Source organism: Diospyros lotus, chromosome 6, assembly GCF_014633365.1.
Source record: "Diospyros lotus cultivar Yz01 chromosome 6, ASM1463336v1, whole genome shotgun sequence".
Taxonomy (NCBI): Eukaryota; Viridiplantae; Streptophyta; class Magnoliopsida; order Ericales; family Ebenaceae; genus Diospyros; species Diospyros lotus.
This window is the reverse complement of record NC_068343.1, coordinates 6,415,142-6,433,416: the sequence shown is the minus strand read 5'-3', so window position 1 is coordinate 6,433,416 and position 18,275 is coordinate 6,415,142. Positions and strand designations below refer to the sequence as shown.

General features: G+C 35.5%; 2 protein-coding genes across 2 annotated transcripts; one reads left to right on the top strand and one right to left on the bottom strand.

Moving 5' to 3' along the window:
- Window positions 1-2,167: 2,167 nt before the first annotated feature.
- LOC127803102 (phytosulfokines-like) lies at window positions 2,168-3,118 on the bottom strand. Its single transcript, XM_052339135.1, has 2 exons — window positions 2,849-3,118; window positions 2,168-2,625 (listed from the first exon to the last, which is right to left on the bottom strand). Exons 1-2 carry the CDS (start codon window positions 2,969-2,971, stop codon window positions 2,494-2,496), a joined length of 255 nt encoding a protein of 84 aa, XP_052195095.1. The 5' UTR covers window positions 2,972-3,118; the 3' UTR covers window positions 2,168-2,493.
- Window positions 3,119-16,707: 13,589 nt separating this feature from the next.
- LOC127803343 (bZIP transcription factor 44-like) lies at window positions 16,708-17,608 on the top strand. Its single transcript, XM_052339500.1, has one exon. The coding sequence runs from the start codon at window positions 16,773-16,775 to the stop codon at window positions 17,418-17,420; it is 648 nt and encodes a 215-aa protein (XP_052195460.1). The 5' UTR covers window positions 16,708-16,772; the 3' UTR covers window positions 17,421-17,608.
- Window positions 17,609-18,275: the final 667 nt, after the last annotated feature.

Here is an 18,275-nt window from a genome sequence, read left to right as displayed (position 1 = left end):
AAAAATTACTGGACTGTAAAACAGTACATCCTACGAGATGGTTCAAAATACCCTCCCCCTCTCCCACGCTGACTTTTGGGAAAAAGGGGTGTTGGAGATGTGGAATCTGATTTGATTTATGACACCTATGCAGAGTTGGTACAGAGGTCCCGTGAAACCTAAACAGGAAATAGCATGACCTCCGCACAAGAAGAAAGATGCATTCGGGAAGGAAGCTGCACCCGATTAAGAGGCTTCATCTGGGGAAGACCAAGGCATCTGGAAGGAAGGCCACCCGGGTAGAAAGCTAAATAGGAAGTTATGTCCAAAACCAAATGGAATTGGAAGATCTGTTTTTGAAATCCTAAACAAATTAGGAATCTTGTTCGAATTAGGAGTTCTATTTACCGTAATTTTCGTCTGTAAATATATGGGCATAATTCTTGTAATTGAAACCTTCTCAAATAATGAAAAACACCTAGTGGGGCCATGGACGTAGGCATTCTTTACTAAACTATGTAAATTTTGTCTTTTGTGCATGTGTGATTTTGTTTTAGGTTTTTTTATTGCTCGATTCATTCCCTAACAAGGGGAGATTCAATAAATAGCGAATCAAAGACAAACAAACTTCATGAAACTAACAAGCAGTAGATGTGCTCTGAGATGATATTTCACAAGATCAAATTTTTAATTTTTTGATCAATCAAAATATCTATGAACCTGCACCAAACATCAATTCTTATATTGGAGCCTAAACTCCTACTCACCGAGTCAACCATTATATTGGAGATCAATGCTTTCCTTTAACCTTTTGCAAACAACTCCACATGCATTTTTACTGAAACCAAATAATGTAAAACAACGCCGAACTAAAATTCCCACAGTATCTAATTATAGTTAGTCATCAGCCCTAGCTAAGAAACAATACCCAAATGCAGCCTCAAGAAAATGTAACCTTGGATGTTGTCATGTGTGTAGAATTCTCTAGTTTCATAAAATCATCCCTTTTCAAGATGAAGCTTACATGAAAGAAATATTGAATCACCGAAAAATATGGAGAGGCTGCAAATTCATTGACAATATGCCACCCTAATGATTTTGAATTCGACAATTTCTCGGTCCTTTAAAAGATTAGACTCAGCACGTTCATAACTGTCCGAAATTTTCTTTTAAACAAAACCATCTAACTGCATTACAATGTCCTATACACCTAAATTAATATTCCATCTCCCTTTGAAACAAGGACCATCAAATTTTCGGCCTCCTTAAATCAAGAATATGTCAAAAGAAATTCCAGTAAATTAAATGCTTATTGTTGACAGACTGGTCCGCGTCCATTCATTTACCAAGCAACTAAAGTTTATCAATTCCTCAAGTCCTAGCAATTTCAGCAAATACACTTTCCCTTCATCTGATAATACAATTAAAAAGGCGACAACTGTGATCGATGGTTTCGAACCCACGATTCAAGAATTGGGAGTTGAGAGAAGCAATATCCCGATAACATTCTCAAGTACAATCTGATGTCTACGAGTAGGGAAATCTGGAGAATCCACACGATGTCGGTCCAATTGTAGGAGGAGCGAAGTTAATTGTTTCGGTAACGGAGAAATAGGAAGCTTTCAAGCATTCAACAGACTAAAATTTAATTGCACATTCATGTAAATACTGCCATAGAAACGCAAAACCAAGTCAAAGCATCACTTGGAGGACAGTCAACGACTCAGTAAAAAGTAACAAGAAAATGCTTACATGACCGCTCCGATCACCAACGGGAACGACAGAAACCGCCTCCGGCCGAACATCTTCAAAGCCGATGCAAGTTGCAAGGGACGGGGGGGAGAGAGAGAGAGAACAATCAGGCAAGCCGTGTAATTTTTTTAGGGTTTAAGGCCCACGATCATAATTCACACTTTCTCTAAGCAGGTGTTTTTTGGGGGGCCCATGATGAGATTTGGGCCTGAATCTCGTAAATTATTGGGTTTTTAACTTTTGAGAGCCCATCAGTCTCAGGCCCGGCTCACACCATCCAACTCATGTAGATGGGCTTTAGTTGGCCACGTGGACATGTAACAATGGAGGGCGTGACACCTGTCTATTAGAACGTCACAACACCTTCTAGTTTTAGCTGAGCTGAAAATCACATGGGAAAAAGATGAATTTTCGTGGAACTCAAAAGGATAAAAAAGAAGGGAAAAAGAGCAGCCGCATGAACCTTTTGCTCAATATTTCTAATAAGTGAGATCAATATACATAAAAAAAAGATCCCTATATATTGTTTATCTCATCCGCTAATCCACTACGATAACAGCCACACAATAGGAGAAGAAGATTACAGAGCAATACTATATGAACTCTATCTAGTTGCACCAAGTAATTAAGAGATTCAATCCACCCAGTCTGCAACATTTCTGATCAAACTAAATCTAATCTTCACTGCCTCACGGCGCCATATTATATAATTTGCTGGTTCATTGCATGAAGGGGTGTGTGTGTATTTATATATATAGATGTTTAAGGTTGATGCTTCTGGGTGTAGATGTAGTCAAGGTGAGCAGCAAGAGTCCTCCTCATCAAACACTCTTCATCTCCACCTGCTTCGCAGTCCTCATGATCCACGGCCTCAGGTCGCCCGGTTTCATCGCCCTGGAACAGAAATAATTAGGACAAACCCACTAATCAAATTCAAAAACCCATCTGCATATATAAATCAAATTCCAGAACCTGCTCCGACGAAGAGCTACAGTATTCTTGTGCCCGTGTTTTGTGGCTATTGTGCATGCTGGTAAATTATTATATATGGCGCGCTATCTATCATTCAAGTATGATTGTAAATTATTTCGAAAAAAAAAATGCATATTCAACCTACCGGATGCTGGTTTTCCGGCGAAGTATTCTTCCAGGCTAGTGGGGCAGGGCGGGTGGCACGAGACGACGAGCAGCTGATGAGGAGGAGGAGGAGGAGCAGGAAAACGGCGGTAAACCGGGACATCTTTGTCGTACTATAATATATGCAGGGCGGCTGGTTAAGGTTGAGAGTTGAGCCTGAGAGGCACACAAATGATTGTGGCCACCAACGATATATATATAGAGAGAGGCTTAGGATAACGCAAATTAAGAAGAGCTAGGCCAGGAGTGTGAAATGGAAGGGAAGGAGCGAATGGGAGATTTATTTATTTAAAGTGAACGGGAAACTTTAAACTTTAATGCATGCGGCAGGCAGGCAACTAATTATGTCACACAGAAATGAAAATAGAAAATATATACAAAATAAAAAGGAAAAGGCAAAGGCAAATACTAGAGAAGAGGAGGAGATGCAGAGATGCTAGGTCGGTGTGGGTGTGGGTGTTCAATGCGGCCACATGGATTCACACTAAAAAGCAAGCCACCATAAAATATATATATATATATATAAAAGAAAAGTGAGATATAATCTTTTAAATGATTTTTGTACACAAAATATATATAATATTTTGAAAATCACATATGCATGTGCTCTATTTTTATTGAGATTCGATATCTACACATCAAAGTGTCACAATTTTTACATTGAATGAAAAATCGAACATCTTGAATTACGTAAAAGGAATATTTGAGTGCAAATATGAAATATTGATGATAGAAGTTCCAAAATTGTGGCCAATGCCCACTACGCTAGCATATTCCAGCTTGGGCACATTTGAGTTTTATTGGGTGGCATTTAATTTCAAATTAATCATCCGGAAGAAATTAATTAAATCAATATTAATGGCTAAATTACAAATATATTCCAGAAGATACCCTGGTAAAAAATGACCTCAAGGACCTTGTATATATAATTAAATTAAGACTAATTAGGATTATGTATATTTGAGGTAGGAGACATTTCAACATGCAAATTAATTAATGGCAGGTAAAATATATAATTAAATTGTCCAATGTCCACGAATCTGTTGGCTTTTCTCCAGAAACCCCGTTGTTGCTTGAAAGCGATTTCTTAAGGCTTTTCCCTCGATTAATTATTATATATGTACCAGTGCCACATGGAAAGGAACTAATTATATCCTTCCATATATGCAATGCAATGAATTCTGTGGAGCACAAAGTCTTTCACGAAAGATCATTCTAATCATTTTTAATACACTCATGCTAATCTAAGAACACTAGTCAAACCCCTCCCTGATGCACATATATATATATATATCGCTTTCAAATACAAATTATTCAAAAAAAAAGAAAAGAAAAAGACAACAAAGTATTCAATGTGCATGGACATTATATATTTGTCTATTTAGGAGAACCTTCAAAATAAATTAGGTTTTGGGTACTGATAAAGCTTAGCTAAAAGAGTTATATTTGGGAATCGAAATACTAGTTTTGGGTTCACATTAGCCTAAATTTCTAATTCCACAAAGACAAGCTAAGGGTCATACAAAGAATTATCTGGGACAATGTGCAGAGATGACCAGATTCATCGATGGAATATCCTTGTTTGATTTAAGTGCTGACTAATTCAAAAAGAAAAAAAAGCATATCATATACCATATAGAAGCAAAGTAAAAGACGGAAGATTTGAAGGAAAATTATTCAATTGGAAATTAATCAGAGATGGAGCAATTAACAAAGAAAGAATGAAAGGTGATTGATATCATCTCATTCTCATGTGACTTCAACTTGTTCAGCCAAAGTGTGAGATCAACAAGTCAAAAGCTCCTCTCTGTTTAAAGCCCTTTCGGCTGCCAAAGTGTAAGTGTGTGCATTCCATTCCTTCTTACCAACCCCAACTTTTGTCGACGAATAAGAATCGGCTAGCTAGGATTATGCTTCTTCTTGGACCTGATTTAGTAATTATAATTAATCATACTTCTTAAACCATTTGATAGCTAATTTGTTGGAGTAAACCGAACTTGACCATTGATCATCTAGAATAATTATGGAGTCTAGTCACTTATTGAATCTAGAAATAAATAGAGTCTATTCAAGAGTTTCCTAGAATTATGTAAGTAATGTAAATTGAAGAGTCGTTTTGTCTCCTGATTTTTCAAATTAATGTTTTGAGGGTTCCTATGCCAATTGATAGGACCACATGATGAAGTATTTTACAAGGCAAAATAGAAAGTAAATTTTCAGATTATATTGCTCCACAATTACCCAAATTTCTTGCCTTCAAACCGGTATCAGAGCATCGAAAACAATGGCCAGCAATAATCTTGTTTCCCTTGTGCCTCATTTCAATAGAGAAAAATTTGATTACTGGAGTAATCTTATGAAGTTATGTCTTGAATCTCAAGACTTATGGAAAGTTGTTGAAGAAGGTGTACAGCCGCCACCGGAAGATAAAGATCAATTGACTGAAGTACAAAAGAAATGTCTTGAAGAACAAGAGACAAAAGGATAGAAAAGCCATTTTCCAAATATATATATCAAGCAATTGAAATTCCAATTTATGAGAGGATATCCAAGGCAAAAAATGCTCAAGAAGCATGGGAAATTCTTGAGTTGAGACAACTTATTTCGGCCAAGATCAAGTGAAGAAGGTTCGTTTGCAATCCTTGAGGACAGAATTTGAGAAGATAGAGATGAAAGAAAATGAAAAAAAAAATCAGAATATTTTACATGAATGAATTCCATAGGTGAATCAGATGGCATCAAATGGAGAAATTATGGAGAATCAAAAAATTGTAGAAAAAATCATGCGAAGTCTACCAAGTAAATTTGATCATGTGTTGGTGGCTATTGAAGAGTCACAGGATCTTTCATCAATGTCTTAGGAGAGCTTGCAAGGAAGATTGGAGCCTCATGAAATTATAATCATTCAAATAAGTCATCAAGTGACTCCTTCACAAGATCAAGCTTTAAAGTCCAAATTCACATTTACGGGAGTCCGTGGCTCTCATCGAGGACGTGGAAGAGGTCACGGATAAGGAAGAGGAGGTGGAAGATATTCTAATGAACAACATGGCCAAGGCAAGGGACATGAAAGAAGAAGAGAAAAAACAATCCCTACATACTTTTCAAAGAGGAAGAGGACGAGTTTCTTATTATCACAAAGGTAAAAAAGCCATAGTTGAATGCTATCATTGTCATAAACTTGGACATGAAATAAGTGATTGATGGATAAAATATCCAGAAAAAGACGTGAAACTGGCTTTGTACATGAACATAAGGCTGAAAATTCTAATGAAACTTTATTTATTGCTTCTGACGAACGAAAATGTTGGTAATGTTTGGTATTTGGATAGTGGAGCAAGTAAGCATATGACTAGAAACAAAGATTTGTATTTTTTCAAAACTTGTAGAAGCTAACCATGGGGTAGGTGACAATTGGAGATACCAAATCCTACAAAATTAAAGGTGTTGGAGAAATTACTTTCAAAACAAAAAACGGGCAGGTTGAGAAGATGTCTAAGGTATATTATGTACTTGAATTGCAAAACAATTTACTTAGTGTTGGCCATCTTATGAAGAAATGATTTGATATTCACTTTGTTGATGGTTGTTACACCATGAAGAAGAAAAATCATCTGGTTGAAAATATTGGCGCTCAAATAATTTGTTTCCTCTCAAACTTGATATAGTAAATGGACCTTTGTTTCCTTACTGCTAATGAAGAGATTTCTAAGTTGTGGCATGATAGATATGGACACCTCAATTTTCGAAGCTTAAAAGAGTTCTCAAGCAAAACTATAGTTCAAGGGTTGCCCAAAATTGATGTTATCACTGAAGATTGTTAATTGGGAAAACAACACCAAGAGCCATTTCCGTCTAAATTAAATTGGGAATCACATTCACCATTGGAGCTTGTTCACACAGATCTTTGTGGCCCAATTTGAGTTCCTTCTCTTGGAGGTAACCAATATTTTTTGCTCTTTGTTGATGATTCCACTAGAAAAATTTAGGTTTATTTTGTGAAAGAAAAATCTGAAGCTCTTGCTTATTTCAAGAGTTCAAAGTTTCAAATTGTCAAATACAAAATTTGAGAAGTGATCGAGGGGGAGAGTATTTATCTATTTTATTTGAAGAATTTTGTCAAAACTATGGTATTAGACATGAATTGACAGCTCGATATTCACAACGAAATGGTGTTGTTAAATGGAAGAATAGAACAATTATGGAGATGGCCAGATATATGCTCAAGAAGAAAAATATGCTGGCTGAATTTTGGGTTGAAGCAGTTTTATGTGTTCTTTATTTAATCAACATATCACCTACAAAGAGCTTGAACAATTCTACTCCGAATGGGGCTTGGTATGGGAGAAAGCCAAGTGTTCATCACTTAGAATATTTGGTTGTACTGCCTTTTCACATATTCTAAGTTCTTTGAGAACTAAGTTCATTGATTATAATGAAAGGAGTAAAGCTTACAAGCTTTACAATTAGAAGACAAAGTAAATTGTGATTAGTAGGGATGCCCGTTTTGATGAAAAGGCTTCTTAATGATTTTTCAAATTTTCCAAGTTTGTCAAATTGACAAATTCTAGAGTTTGAAGGAAATAAATCTCAACCATCACAACATGATGATCAAAGAATTAAATCTCCTCAAAATTCACCATGGACACCAGGGAAGAGAACAAGAAGTTTAAGAGAAATTTATGATGAAACTGAAGAAGTGAATGCAACAAATCAAATAATTTGTTCCTTCTTTGCAGGAGAAGATCAAATTACATATGAAGAAGCATCAAAAGAAGAAAAGTGGACTCAGGCCTTGATCTTCTCCTCAAATTACATATGAAGAAGCATCAAAAGAAGAAAAGTGGACTCAGGCCATGAATGAAGAAATCACTGCAATAAAAAAGAATAGCACATGAAAGCTCACTGATTTACTTCCTCAAAAATCTTCAATTAGTGTCTGAGTGTTTAAAATAAAGACAAATCCAGATAGTTCTATCAATAAATACAAAGCAAGATTGATTACAAAGGGATACAGCAAAAAGAATGTGAAGATTTCAATGAGGTATTTGCTCCAATTTCTAGACTTGATACTATTCGATTGATTATTTCACTTGCTGCCCAAAATGGTTGGAGATTATTTCAAATGGATCTAAAATCAACTTTTTGAATGGTTTTTTGCAAGAATAAATATATTTTCAGTAGCCACCTGGATATGTCATAAAAGGTGAGGAACATAAAGTGTATAAGCTTAATAAGGTGCTATATGGATTGAAGCAATCGCCTCGTGCATGGTATGGACGCATTAATGATTATTTTGTAAAATCCAGTTTTGAAAGATGTCCATTTGAGCACACATTTTAGATTAAAAGGAATTCATGTGGTTTTATGGTTGTAAGCCTCTATGTTGATGATCTTATTTTCATCGGAGATAATTTAGAGATGTTAAATGATTTCAAAGGGTCCATGATGAAAGAATTTTGAATAACCAACTTAGGAGAATTGCATCATTTTTTGGGCATCAATGTTTGTCAGTTATGTTAGTATTGTGTGCCTTGATACTAGATTTGGATGACATCTAGCAAATTTGTTTTATTCATTATATTTTTGTATAAATCTATAAAAGACAATATTTTCTTCATTCATATTTTCTCCGATCGATTATATGAATGAATCCCTGGATCTTCTATGTGAAAATCTTATTTTTAAGGTGTTGAGATTATATAACAGTATTATTTAGTAACAAAATTTCTTAAACTATTCATAATCCTTAAATTCTTTAGATGGGGATTCCGATTAATTGAGTATGGACTAGCAGATGAGTTACGACCTCATTCGATATGGGGATATTGATGGGAGGATGGTGTGCCATGCGTTATATGACATGAGATGTCGCTAATAGACATGTGGGTGGTCGTTGGTGAATGATTAGCCGAATGTGACGCCGATGACTGACCACATGCCCTTGTGGATAATGGTCGAGTCATCAGGTTGAGATGGTGTATTGATCTTTAGACTTAAACCGTCATGGTTGTTTTGTGTATTAGTGTGTGAGATTTACTAAGGAGCCGAACCATCCAATTGGGATGTGGGAACATTCATCTATGTGGTTTCATATTGCTTATATATGGAGATAGATGTTGGGAATAATATCCGTTGCTTTCATCGGTATTTGATGGGGTGAACGTCATATGTGATGTACTATTAATGTGACGAGATAGTTCCTGTCCAGGGCAGATTGAATGGTAGGAAAGATTTTTTTTAAGGTATCATCTAGTCATATTAATGAGATCTAACACATAGTTACTGAGTTTGTGAGTTTGTCACTCCATGACTCTCACTCAATCGAGACGTTAGGTGATGAAAGGATTATAACACATGGTAATCGTCAATTGTAATAAGTTTACTTGAAGTGAAACTTCACTTCCACCTATATTGTCCTGAACCGCCACTAGGCGCTATTTAGGAACTCTCGGATCGTCATCAAGATTTAGAAAAGTTCCGATAATGGGTTAAGAGGTTGACTGATACTGAAAATCGATACTGAAAAGGGTTTTGGTATTATTTGATTGCTAACGGGTAGTGAACCTAGAAAGTTACACACCATATGTATAGTGTTGCATTTGGTATCACTATCGTGTGCTCAAAATGTCTATAGAAGTGATTGGTGAAATGTTAACTTTTGACCCATCATTCCAATAATGCATAGTGTATAGTTAAAATGCATAGTACATAATATAAAATCAATTATTGATTGCACAGTAAGATGGATGTGACATATTACAAATAGTGCATAATGAAATCAATTATTGATTGCTTAGTAAAATCAATTATTGATTACACAGTAAATTGCATAGTAAGAGGCGATGAATTGTAAATAGTGCATAGTGTATAATGAAATCAATTATTGATTACACAGTAAGAAGTGGTAGACGTGAGAAGATTCAGAATTCGGAGAAGAAAAATAAACAAAGGCAGGGCCTTTGTCCCTTCTTTGGCTCTTTCTACGTTGCTTCATCTTCTTTATCTACTTTTTTTATAAATTCTTATGCTACAAAAAATATTTTATGTGTAAAGGTCAGGCGTAAAATTTTGAGACGCGAGTAATGGTAATATGCGAAATCTCTGTGTCTAGCACGTACAGGGGATGATTGGAACAAAACCATTCGGCATACTAGATGTAGACCGATTAGAATCATCACATCTTAAGGTGGATTCAGTCTCAGTACATAAATCTTTTCTGTACTTCATCCTTACATTGAGCATTGGATATGCATTTATTTATATTCAATTATTGAATATGCGTATTGTTTAAATACCCAAACTATGTATGACGTATATATTATATTTTGTTGCGTGTATCTGATACACGATACAATTTTTATTTTTACTACTTGTACCGCCATACACGTGATTCTCTTCAAATCAAGGGCAGGAACTTTCATTTCTCAAGAGAACTAAGCAACTGAAATTCTAAAAAAATTCAAGATGGAACATGTGAATCTCGTAACAACTCCATATGTTACGGATATGAAGTTAAGTAAGAAAAGTGAAGGAATGTTTGTGAATCCAACCATGTTTCGAAACTTAGTTAAAAATTTGATGTATCTCACAGCCACTAGACTCGATATTATGTTCTCGTTGAGTTTGATTAGTAGATTCATGGAGAAACCTTGCTTAAATCATTAGTATGCAGCTAAAAGAATTTTGAGGTATGTTAAAGGAACAATTGATTATGGAATTTTTTATGAAGCTCATGTTCCAGTTTGGTTATACAAACAGCAATTTAGGAAGAAGTATTGATGATTCTCGAAGCACTTCCGGTTATGTTTTCAATCTTAGAAGTGGTGCAATTTCTTGGTGTTCAAAGAAGCAACCAATTGTGACACTTTCTATAATGGAAGTATAATATATAGTAGCTTCTTCAACTAGATGCCAAATTATGTGGTTAAAAGGTGTTTTGGTAAGTAGAAAATTCAAGCAGAGACTTAGAACTTTGTGCTGTGATAATAGTTCAACTATTTCAATTACAAAATATCCGATTCTACATGGAAAAATAAAGCACATCCGTCTCCGTTTTCATTTTCTAAGAGAGGTTGTCAACTAAGGAGAAATCAATATTGAATATTGTTGAAGTGAAAAATAACAACTTGCTGTTGTTTTTACAAAAGCTCTTGGAGGACACATTTTTTCAAGAAATGTTGTAACTTTAGGAGTCAAAAGCAAATTCAGTTTACGGGAGGTATTGTTGGAGTAAACCAAACTTGACCATTGATCATCAAGAATAATTATGGAGTCTAGTCATTTATTGAATCTAGACATAAATAGAGTCTATTAAAAAATCTTCTAGAGTTACATACAGTCTAGTTAAAAGTCTCCTAAAGTTACATAAATTATGTAAATTAAGGAGTCATTTTGTCTTTTGATTTTTCAAATTAACATTTTGATGGTTCCTATGCCAATTGATACGTATACGTAGGGCCACATGATGAAGTATTTTACAAGGCAAAATAGAAAATAAATTTTCAGATTATATTGCTCCACAATTATCCAAATTTCTTGCCTTCACAATTTAGTTTATACATAAACCCAGTGAGAATCCACTCCACTAGCAAGTTTTCGAATTCTCAATCTAGAAAGTTGGGGTTGGTAAAGGTAAGTCATCGCCAGCAGTCTGTACACGGAAGTTTGAAGATTTACCTTTTAATAGCTAGCAATAGCATTCATTCTTTCCCATTCTGCTGGCGCAACCAAATCGGGGCCCCACAATGAAACCAAGCAGCTCTAGCTAGCTTGTGACCGACCGACACGGCACAGACAGCGGACAGGCGGGACGACATGTGGGATGTGTAGAAAGAATACAAGAAGACAACAGAAAAAGGCAAGCAAGAATCCTAAATCCATCCTCTGGGATTAGATTGATTTACCATTTATTTATTTATATGCATATAGTACTGCATCGTTCATTTGCAGGAGACCAAAGAATTGCCTCTCATTAACCAACGCAATTCTTAAATATTTCTCCAATGATTGCCGCCTTCATGCATGTTACGTTTTTGTTGTTTCATGATAATAAGTTAAACAATGAATCAGATCTAATCTGAGGCCTAACTAAGGATGGAAGGATTGGATGTTATACATTCAAGTAAGGAGTATAAAGAAGGGCCCCTATTTAAATTCACACTAGTGCCTAAGCTCGCACAGCCTACTCAAAAAGATCAAATTTGACGATTCACCCTATATAATCTTGGGCTATGTTGGCATTTCTGTAAAGGTATGGTCTTAAGAGTTAAAGTACGTCATTTATTATTGCATCGTTCTTAAATTTGGTAATTGACTTGTTCGTCAAAAAATTCACTTAAGATCGAGCAATGCTGTTCTTTTGTAAAAGAAAAAAGAAAAACCTAGTTCAGACAAACTTGGGCTCGAGAATTATTAGGACTAATTTGGAATTAAGAAAGACAAAAAAAAAAAAAAAAAATGATCGTCACGCGGTACTGAGTGACTCTAAAATTCTTATCATTAACCAATATAAATACCAAAAAAAAAACTAAAAAGGGAACGGAAAGAAAAAAATGCTATGCTTTTTTTGTGGCCATTTTATTCATTAATTAATGAACAATATTAATTATTGTCTTGAAATAATGGTTAAATTTCAATAAATATACATTACTTTAGAAAAGATACATTATTTTTAGATTCATAATAATTTTATTGAATGATGATAAATTTGTCCTATTTTGTAATATTTTATAAATTATTTTAAAATTGAAAATAATGTTCATATTTATCATCGTGTTTTGCAATATTTTATTAACTAACAAAATTACTTTAAAATTAAAAATAATGTGCATTATCTAAAAATAAGTTACATTTTTTAAAACTTAACTATTAGTCTTAGAGCACCCACTAAATTTACAAATTTAGTGATGCAGCAATCATGCGTCACCTTTTGATTGGTTTGCTAAATATTAAATATTAAAATTTACTAAAACTTTAAAAAGTAAAATTTGCGTAATTCTACCTGCAATTGAAAACCTAATAAATTTTCTAAACTTTTTCCTAACATTATCCTTAATTAATTAATAACCTCTTAATGTATATATATAGTTCCTTTCACATTTGAAAAGGAACTTTTTTCTTAACCTTTGCATCAAGATAGATGGAAGAGAATGAAGAATATGGGTTAATTCAAATATATATATATATATATATATATTGTTTTATCTGAATTTTTAATTTCAACAAATAAGAACCACTTCTCTTTATATATACAGTTTCTTTCTATATTTTTGAGAACAACAGTCATAAATTAATCTTTCAAACTCCTGATTAATCAATATTCTAGAGAGTAATATCGACCAGTTTATTTTATAAATTATATAAAATACATATATATATATTCATTTATTAAGAAGTAAATAATCAAAAATATCAAATCATGACATTATTATTATTATTATATTACTACTTATAACTAAAATTTCATAAAATGCTTGAGAGAGAGAAGGGAGAGAGGGGGGAGCGAGAGATTTAAGGTCTAATGAATGACAATAATGAAGTCGATCGGACCATCTAATTAATTTCCAGGTCAGAACTTTCCTTTATCTCTAAGGTTTCATCATGAAACTATCCAAAAGAAGCTTCCAGTTAGAGCAAAGCAAAAGGGCAGCAAAATAATCACGATCCATGTTCAGTGCTCTCTCATGGTCCTTCCAGACCACTGAAAATGAAAATCCAACCGTACTATATACGACGTTTACTACGTATTGGCTGATATATATATATATATATATATATATGTACTTGGAGTAGTTTGTGGGCAAAGGACAGTCTTCAAGATCTTGACTTCAATTAGCTAGCTTGTGATGATGCATGATCGATTCTCATTTAAACTCTTCAACACAATTTATATATAAAAAATAACTCATAATTAGAAAAATGAGATGATAATTGAAAAAAAAAAAAGAGTTTAGAATATGATCAAAAATGATTTCTTTCTTGACCACAAGGCATGAGATGAGAATAACTTTGGCCATTATCCCCAGCATGCGTCAAATGCAATCAAGTTATAATATTATTGTTAAAAGACATGCGTTATTTATTTAAATTAATTGATGATACAATACAACAGATGATTATATATGTAAGCCACAGAGGCAGGGAGAGAGAGAGAGAGAGAGAGAGAGAGAGTCTTCAACCATAAAGTAAAGCGTTATATGTGTGTTGTGTATATATATTTCCATCTAGTCCAAATATTAAATTCGAGATCCATTTTCATCTCCCTGCAGCTCTGCCGGCCGGGAAAATGGAAGCAGCCGGAAAATGCATCAGCTGCCCCAATCCTTGCTACCGGAAACCCAGTTTCGTGGATCAGCCAAGGGTCCGGAAACCACCGGCGGCGGCCACCCGCACCGTTGATGCGTGCAAGAAGAGCAGCGGCGTGGCTGCGAGGCTTCTCGGCGGATTCACGGCGGCGTTTTTCCTGTCTCTGGATCGGTGTTCGTGCGTGCGGATTGACACGGAAGATTACTCCGATTGTCCTGCCAGCCGGCCGTTGATTTGCGACAATGATAAAGAGATCAAAGCAAGAGAAGCCGGAATCGGGAAGAAGAAGACGGGGAGTGAATTTGCAGAAGATAAGGTAGAGACCAAAGCTATTTGATTCCGAAGGTTGTGTGATCGATGAACTGCTAGTTCTCGTACTTCCATGTTGTGTTTTGATTTATTAAATGCTTGAATCATGGAAATATAAAGATGTATACAGTAGGGTTTAATTGTCCCACATCGAAATAGGAGGGTTAAGAATCCTTTTGTACCAGCTGAAGTAACCGCAAGACGGCGTGAGCGGGCCTTCCTAGGCCTGAGACGTGGGTTCGGAAACGGGTTGTTGTCGAAGTTGGGGGGCGCGGAGGAAAAAAGACAGGTGCGATGCAATTAAAACAGTGATTCACGCGGCCCATTGGGCTTAACTGAACGGGCCTCACGATCATGAGGTGGGCCTCTCTCGTCCTCCACCTTTTTCTGTTAGATGAAAATTATTATTTATTTGAAGTAAACAAAGTGAGAAATGTGAGAACGCATTTATCTTATTTTTATGTTATTTAAAAATTAAAAAAAAATGTTTCAAGAATTGGAATATATATTGATATTACTTTTAGAAAGTGAAAATAAGATTATAGAAGAGTGAGGTGAGGTACATGTGTTCATGTGAATAGATGAGCTAAGATCTGCTGTTTTATTTTGCTGTCTTTTTTTTTATTCAACCAATGAAAAATAATCACATTACCCATTTTTAAATAGTAATTTTTACAAAAAAGTTATAAAATCAAACAAAAAAATTATGAAATCAAATAATAACATATATATAATCAACATATATTTAATTTATAATTTTTTTGTAAAAATTATTATTTAAAAATAAGTGGATTGGCTAGATAAGAAAAGACACAGCAAAATAATAGAGCAGATCTCGGCTCCGAATAGATGTGGTAAAAGGAGAATTCCCAGACCTTTCTACTGTTACATGGCTTTATTCCACATCACTCATGGCTTTTCTTTATAGAAGAAAGAAGCTGGTCTGGCTGCTTTACCCTCCTCATCCCCGTTTCAAGAAGCGGTAAGCATATGAACTGCAACTTCATCGATCCTTCCTTTTTTTTTTTTTTTTATTCTGGAGAAAACATAATTAATATGTGATGGTGAAGCGAAGAAATTAATTAAGATTATATAATTGAGATGAGAGAGAGCATGCAAGTACTACTGATGATCCCCTTAACCTCAAGTCATCTTTTTATGTTTTCAGCACCTACTTTGGGTTCCCCCAGCTTTTGAGCAAAGAATATTATCATTCGATCTTCAACTTTCTTATTTAAACATGCATGCATGCTATTGCTTATATGGGAACATTACATTATCATCCATAATTTTTTTATCATCTGGGTATCTGTACTTTTTTTTTAATTTTGATGGTTTAGCCCTGACTCCACAAAACTATTTTATTTTAAATCTCTTTGACACGTTTTAAAGTATATATATGCAAAATTATTATAATTTTCTATTGTTGGCCCATATTAGAATCTTAAGATAAAAAGAGTACCCAAGCCGCAGGGACTCCTCCCCCATTTTCCCCAAATATAACATCAAATATATATATATATATTGAAATTATATACATCACTAGAGACTGACTAGAGTTAATTATTAGAGGTTTAAATATTTATATAGTCAAGTCGACCCATTTAATCCAATTACTGACTGACAATTGTTACTACTTTTGTTCTAGAGATTCTGTTTTTTTTTTTTATAAAAAAAAAAAAGATAACAAGCATACCTCAATTATTAATAAAATATAATTCTATTCTATATAACAATTTATGTTTTTTTTATAAGAAAGAGAGATAACATTATACTGACATTACCATGATGCATTTGGCTGGCTGGCTGGCTAAGATGAGGCCTGCTTCGAAGCTTGTGCTGAGCCAGCCAGAATTAGAACGGGCAAAACCTACCCATCCTTCCTGTATATCGATTCGAGGCGGACCCGACAAGACGTGGCTCCACGTTGGCAACTTTCCAAACTATTGGCTGATCACGGGCTCATTCCACGGCAATCCGACAAGTGTCATAAGTGGACCCCAGTCGATTTTGTTTCTTCGTGACCAAGCTAAATTGCCCATCCCTCTCTGGGCCCCACATCCCCCCACGTCACTCCCCACGTCTCTTTTAAAAGCAAGCCCCATCCCCACCATTTTAGTGCCGCCTGACCCGATACCAATAAAAGCAAAGCAATTGCAATTCCAGTGGGACCCACCATCTCTCCCCCACCCCCCAAAAATTGCCCATAAATACCTCTCCCCCACCCTTCTTTACTTCCGTTTCCTTCTCCGACCTCCTCCCCACCCTCCATAAGCGGTTTTCAGGCCATGTTGTCTGCTTTTCCAGCCATACCGTCCTCCGACGGATTGTTCGGCGTCCAATTCCCTTCTTTCGACCCCGGCTTTCCGCCGTGGGATTTTCAAGAGCCTTTCTTTTCTTTGGTACAACAAGAACCCCCCATTTTCTCCACTAAACCGCAAGAACCGGTTGTCACTGACTCCGGTTCGGAAAACCTAAACCCTAAGCCTGTCACTTCAAGCTCCGGTTCGGGTGATTCGAACCGTAATCCAAAACATAACAGGAACAATTCAGGCTGTGGTTCGGATGAACCGAACCGGAAGGCTTCAGTTCAAGACGAGCGAAAGCGTAGGCGAATGATATCTAACCGGGAATCGGCTCGGCGATCTCGCATGCGAAAACAGAAACAATTGGAGAATTTGAGGAACCATGTGAGCAGGCTCAGAATTACAAACCGGGAACTCATGAACCGGCTGCGCATAGTCACGCAGCACTGCCATCTGGTCCGAATAGACAACGAGCGGCTCTCGTCAGAATCCGCCATGCTCCGGGAAAAACTCTGGGCCGTACGCCAAGTTTTGCTTGTCCGGGAACTTGGACAGATCTCTCCCTTTGCATGGCCATGCAGTACAACTACATCAACGTCCATCAGTCCACAAAACCCACCACCTTCATAATCCCGACACATACACAGAGACATATATATATATATATTATATAATTTCATCACTAAAAGTACGCCCTTATAATCGCTCTCTAAAAGATGATGAAGATCAGCCAATTCTCTAGTTGTCTCTCTCTATGTGTAACTAATTCTTAAGCAAAGGAAGTGATGGGTATTAATCCCAATGGTTTTTGTGGAAAATGATTTCTTCGCAAAATGATAGGATTCTCTTCAAAAAAGCAGAGTTTATCATTGCGTAAGGATTTGTTCAATGTTTCGTCCATTGGATTCTAAGTGAATGCTTTAATTTGCACTTTAACGCTTTGTTAAAAGTCTGTCCAATTCAGGCATTAAAATATTAATTTACTACATGATACACAACATTAACATATATAGGGGCCGGGTGCCATTTTTTAAACAACTTAATTATATATGTATATATATATATATATCTAATACAAACAAACAACGCTTATATGCAAAAGGAAATTAACAAATTGTAATTCATTAATAATAATGTATAATATATGTCACTTTCCATGACTTAATAATTAATCACATACACTAATTAAAGAGCAGCCAGATAGCTAGGCCCCGTACGTGGGTGAGGGTGCGATTGTGAACTGATAAAATAATGCATTCAAAATGGGTAAATTTCTGCTGATGGGCCATGAAAAGTCGTAGCAGGTGGATTTTGGAGGGGGCAATCGTGTCTTGAGAAATTCGGCAGTGGTGCTAGCTAGCTACAAACCAAATTAAATTAAATTAATATTCCTAAAGCGATTGTGTGTTGTGCGGCATTAATTTTCCTAGCTAATTCTAATTAGTAGTAATTACTAATTAAGGGGTTCTTATTGACGTACGTACG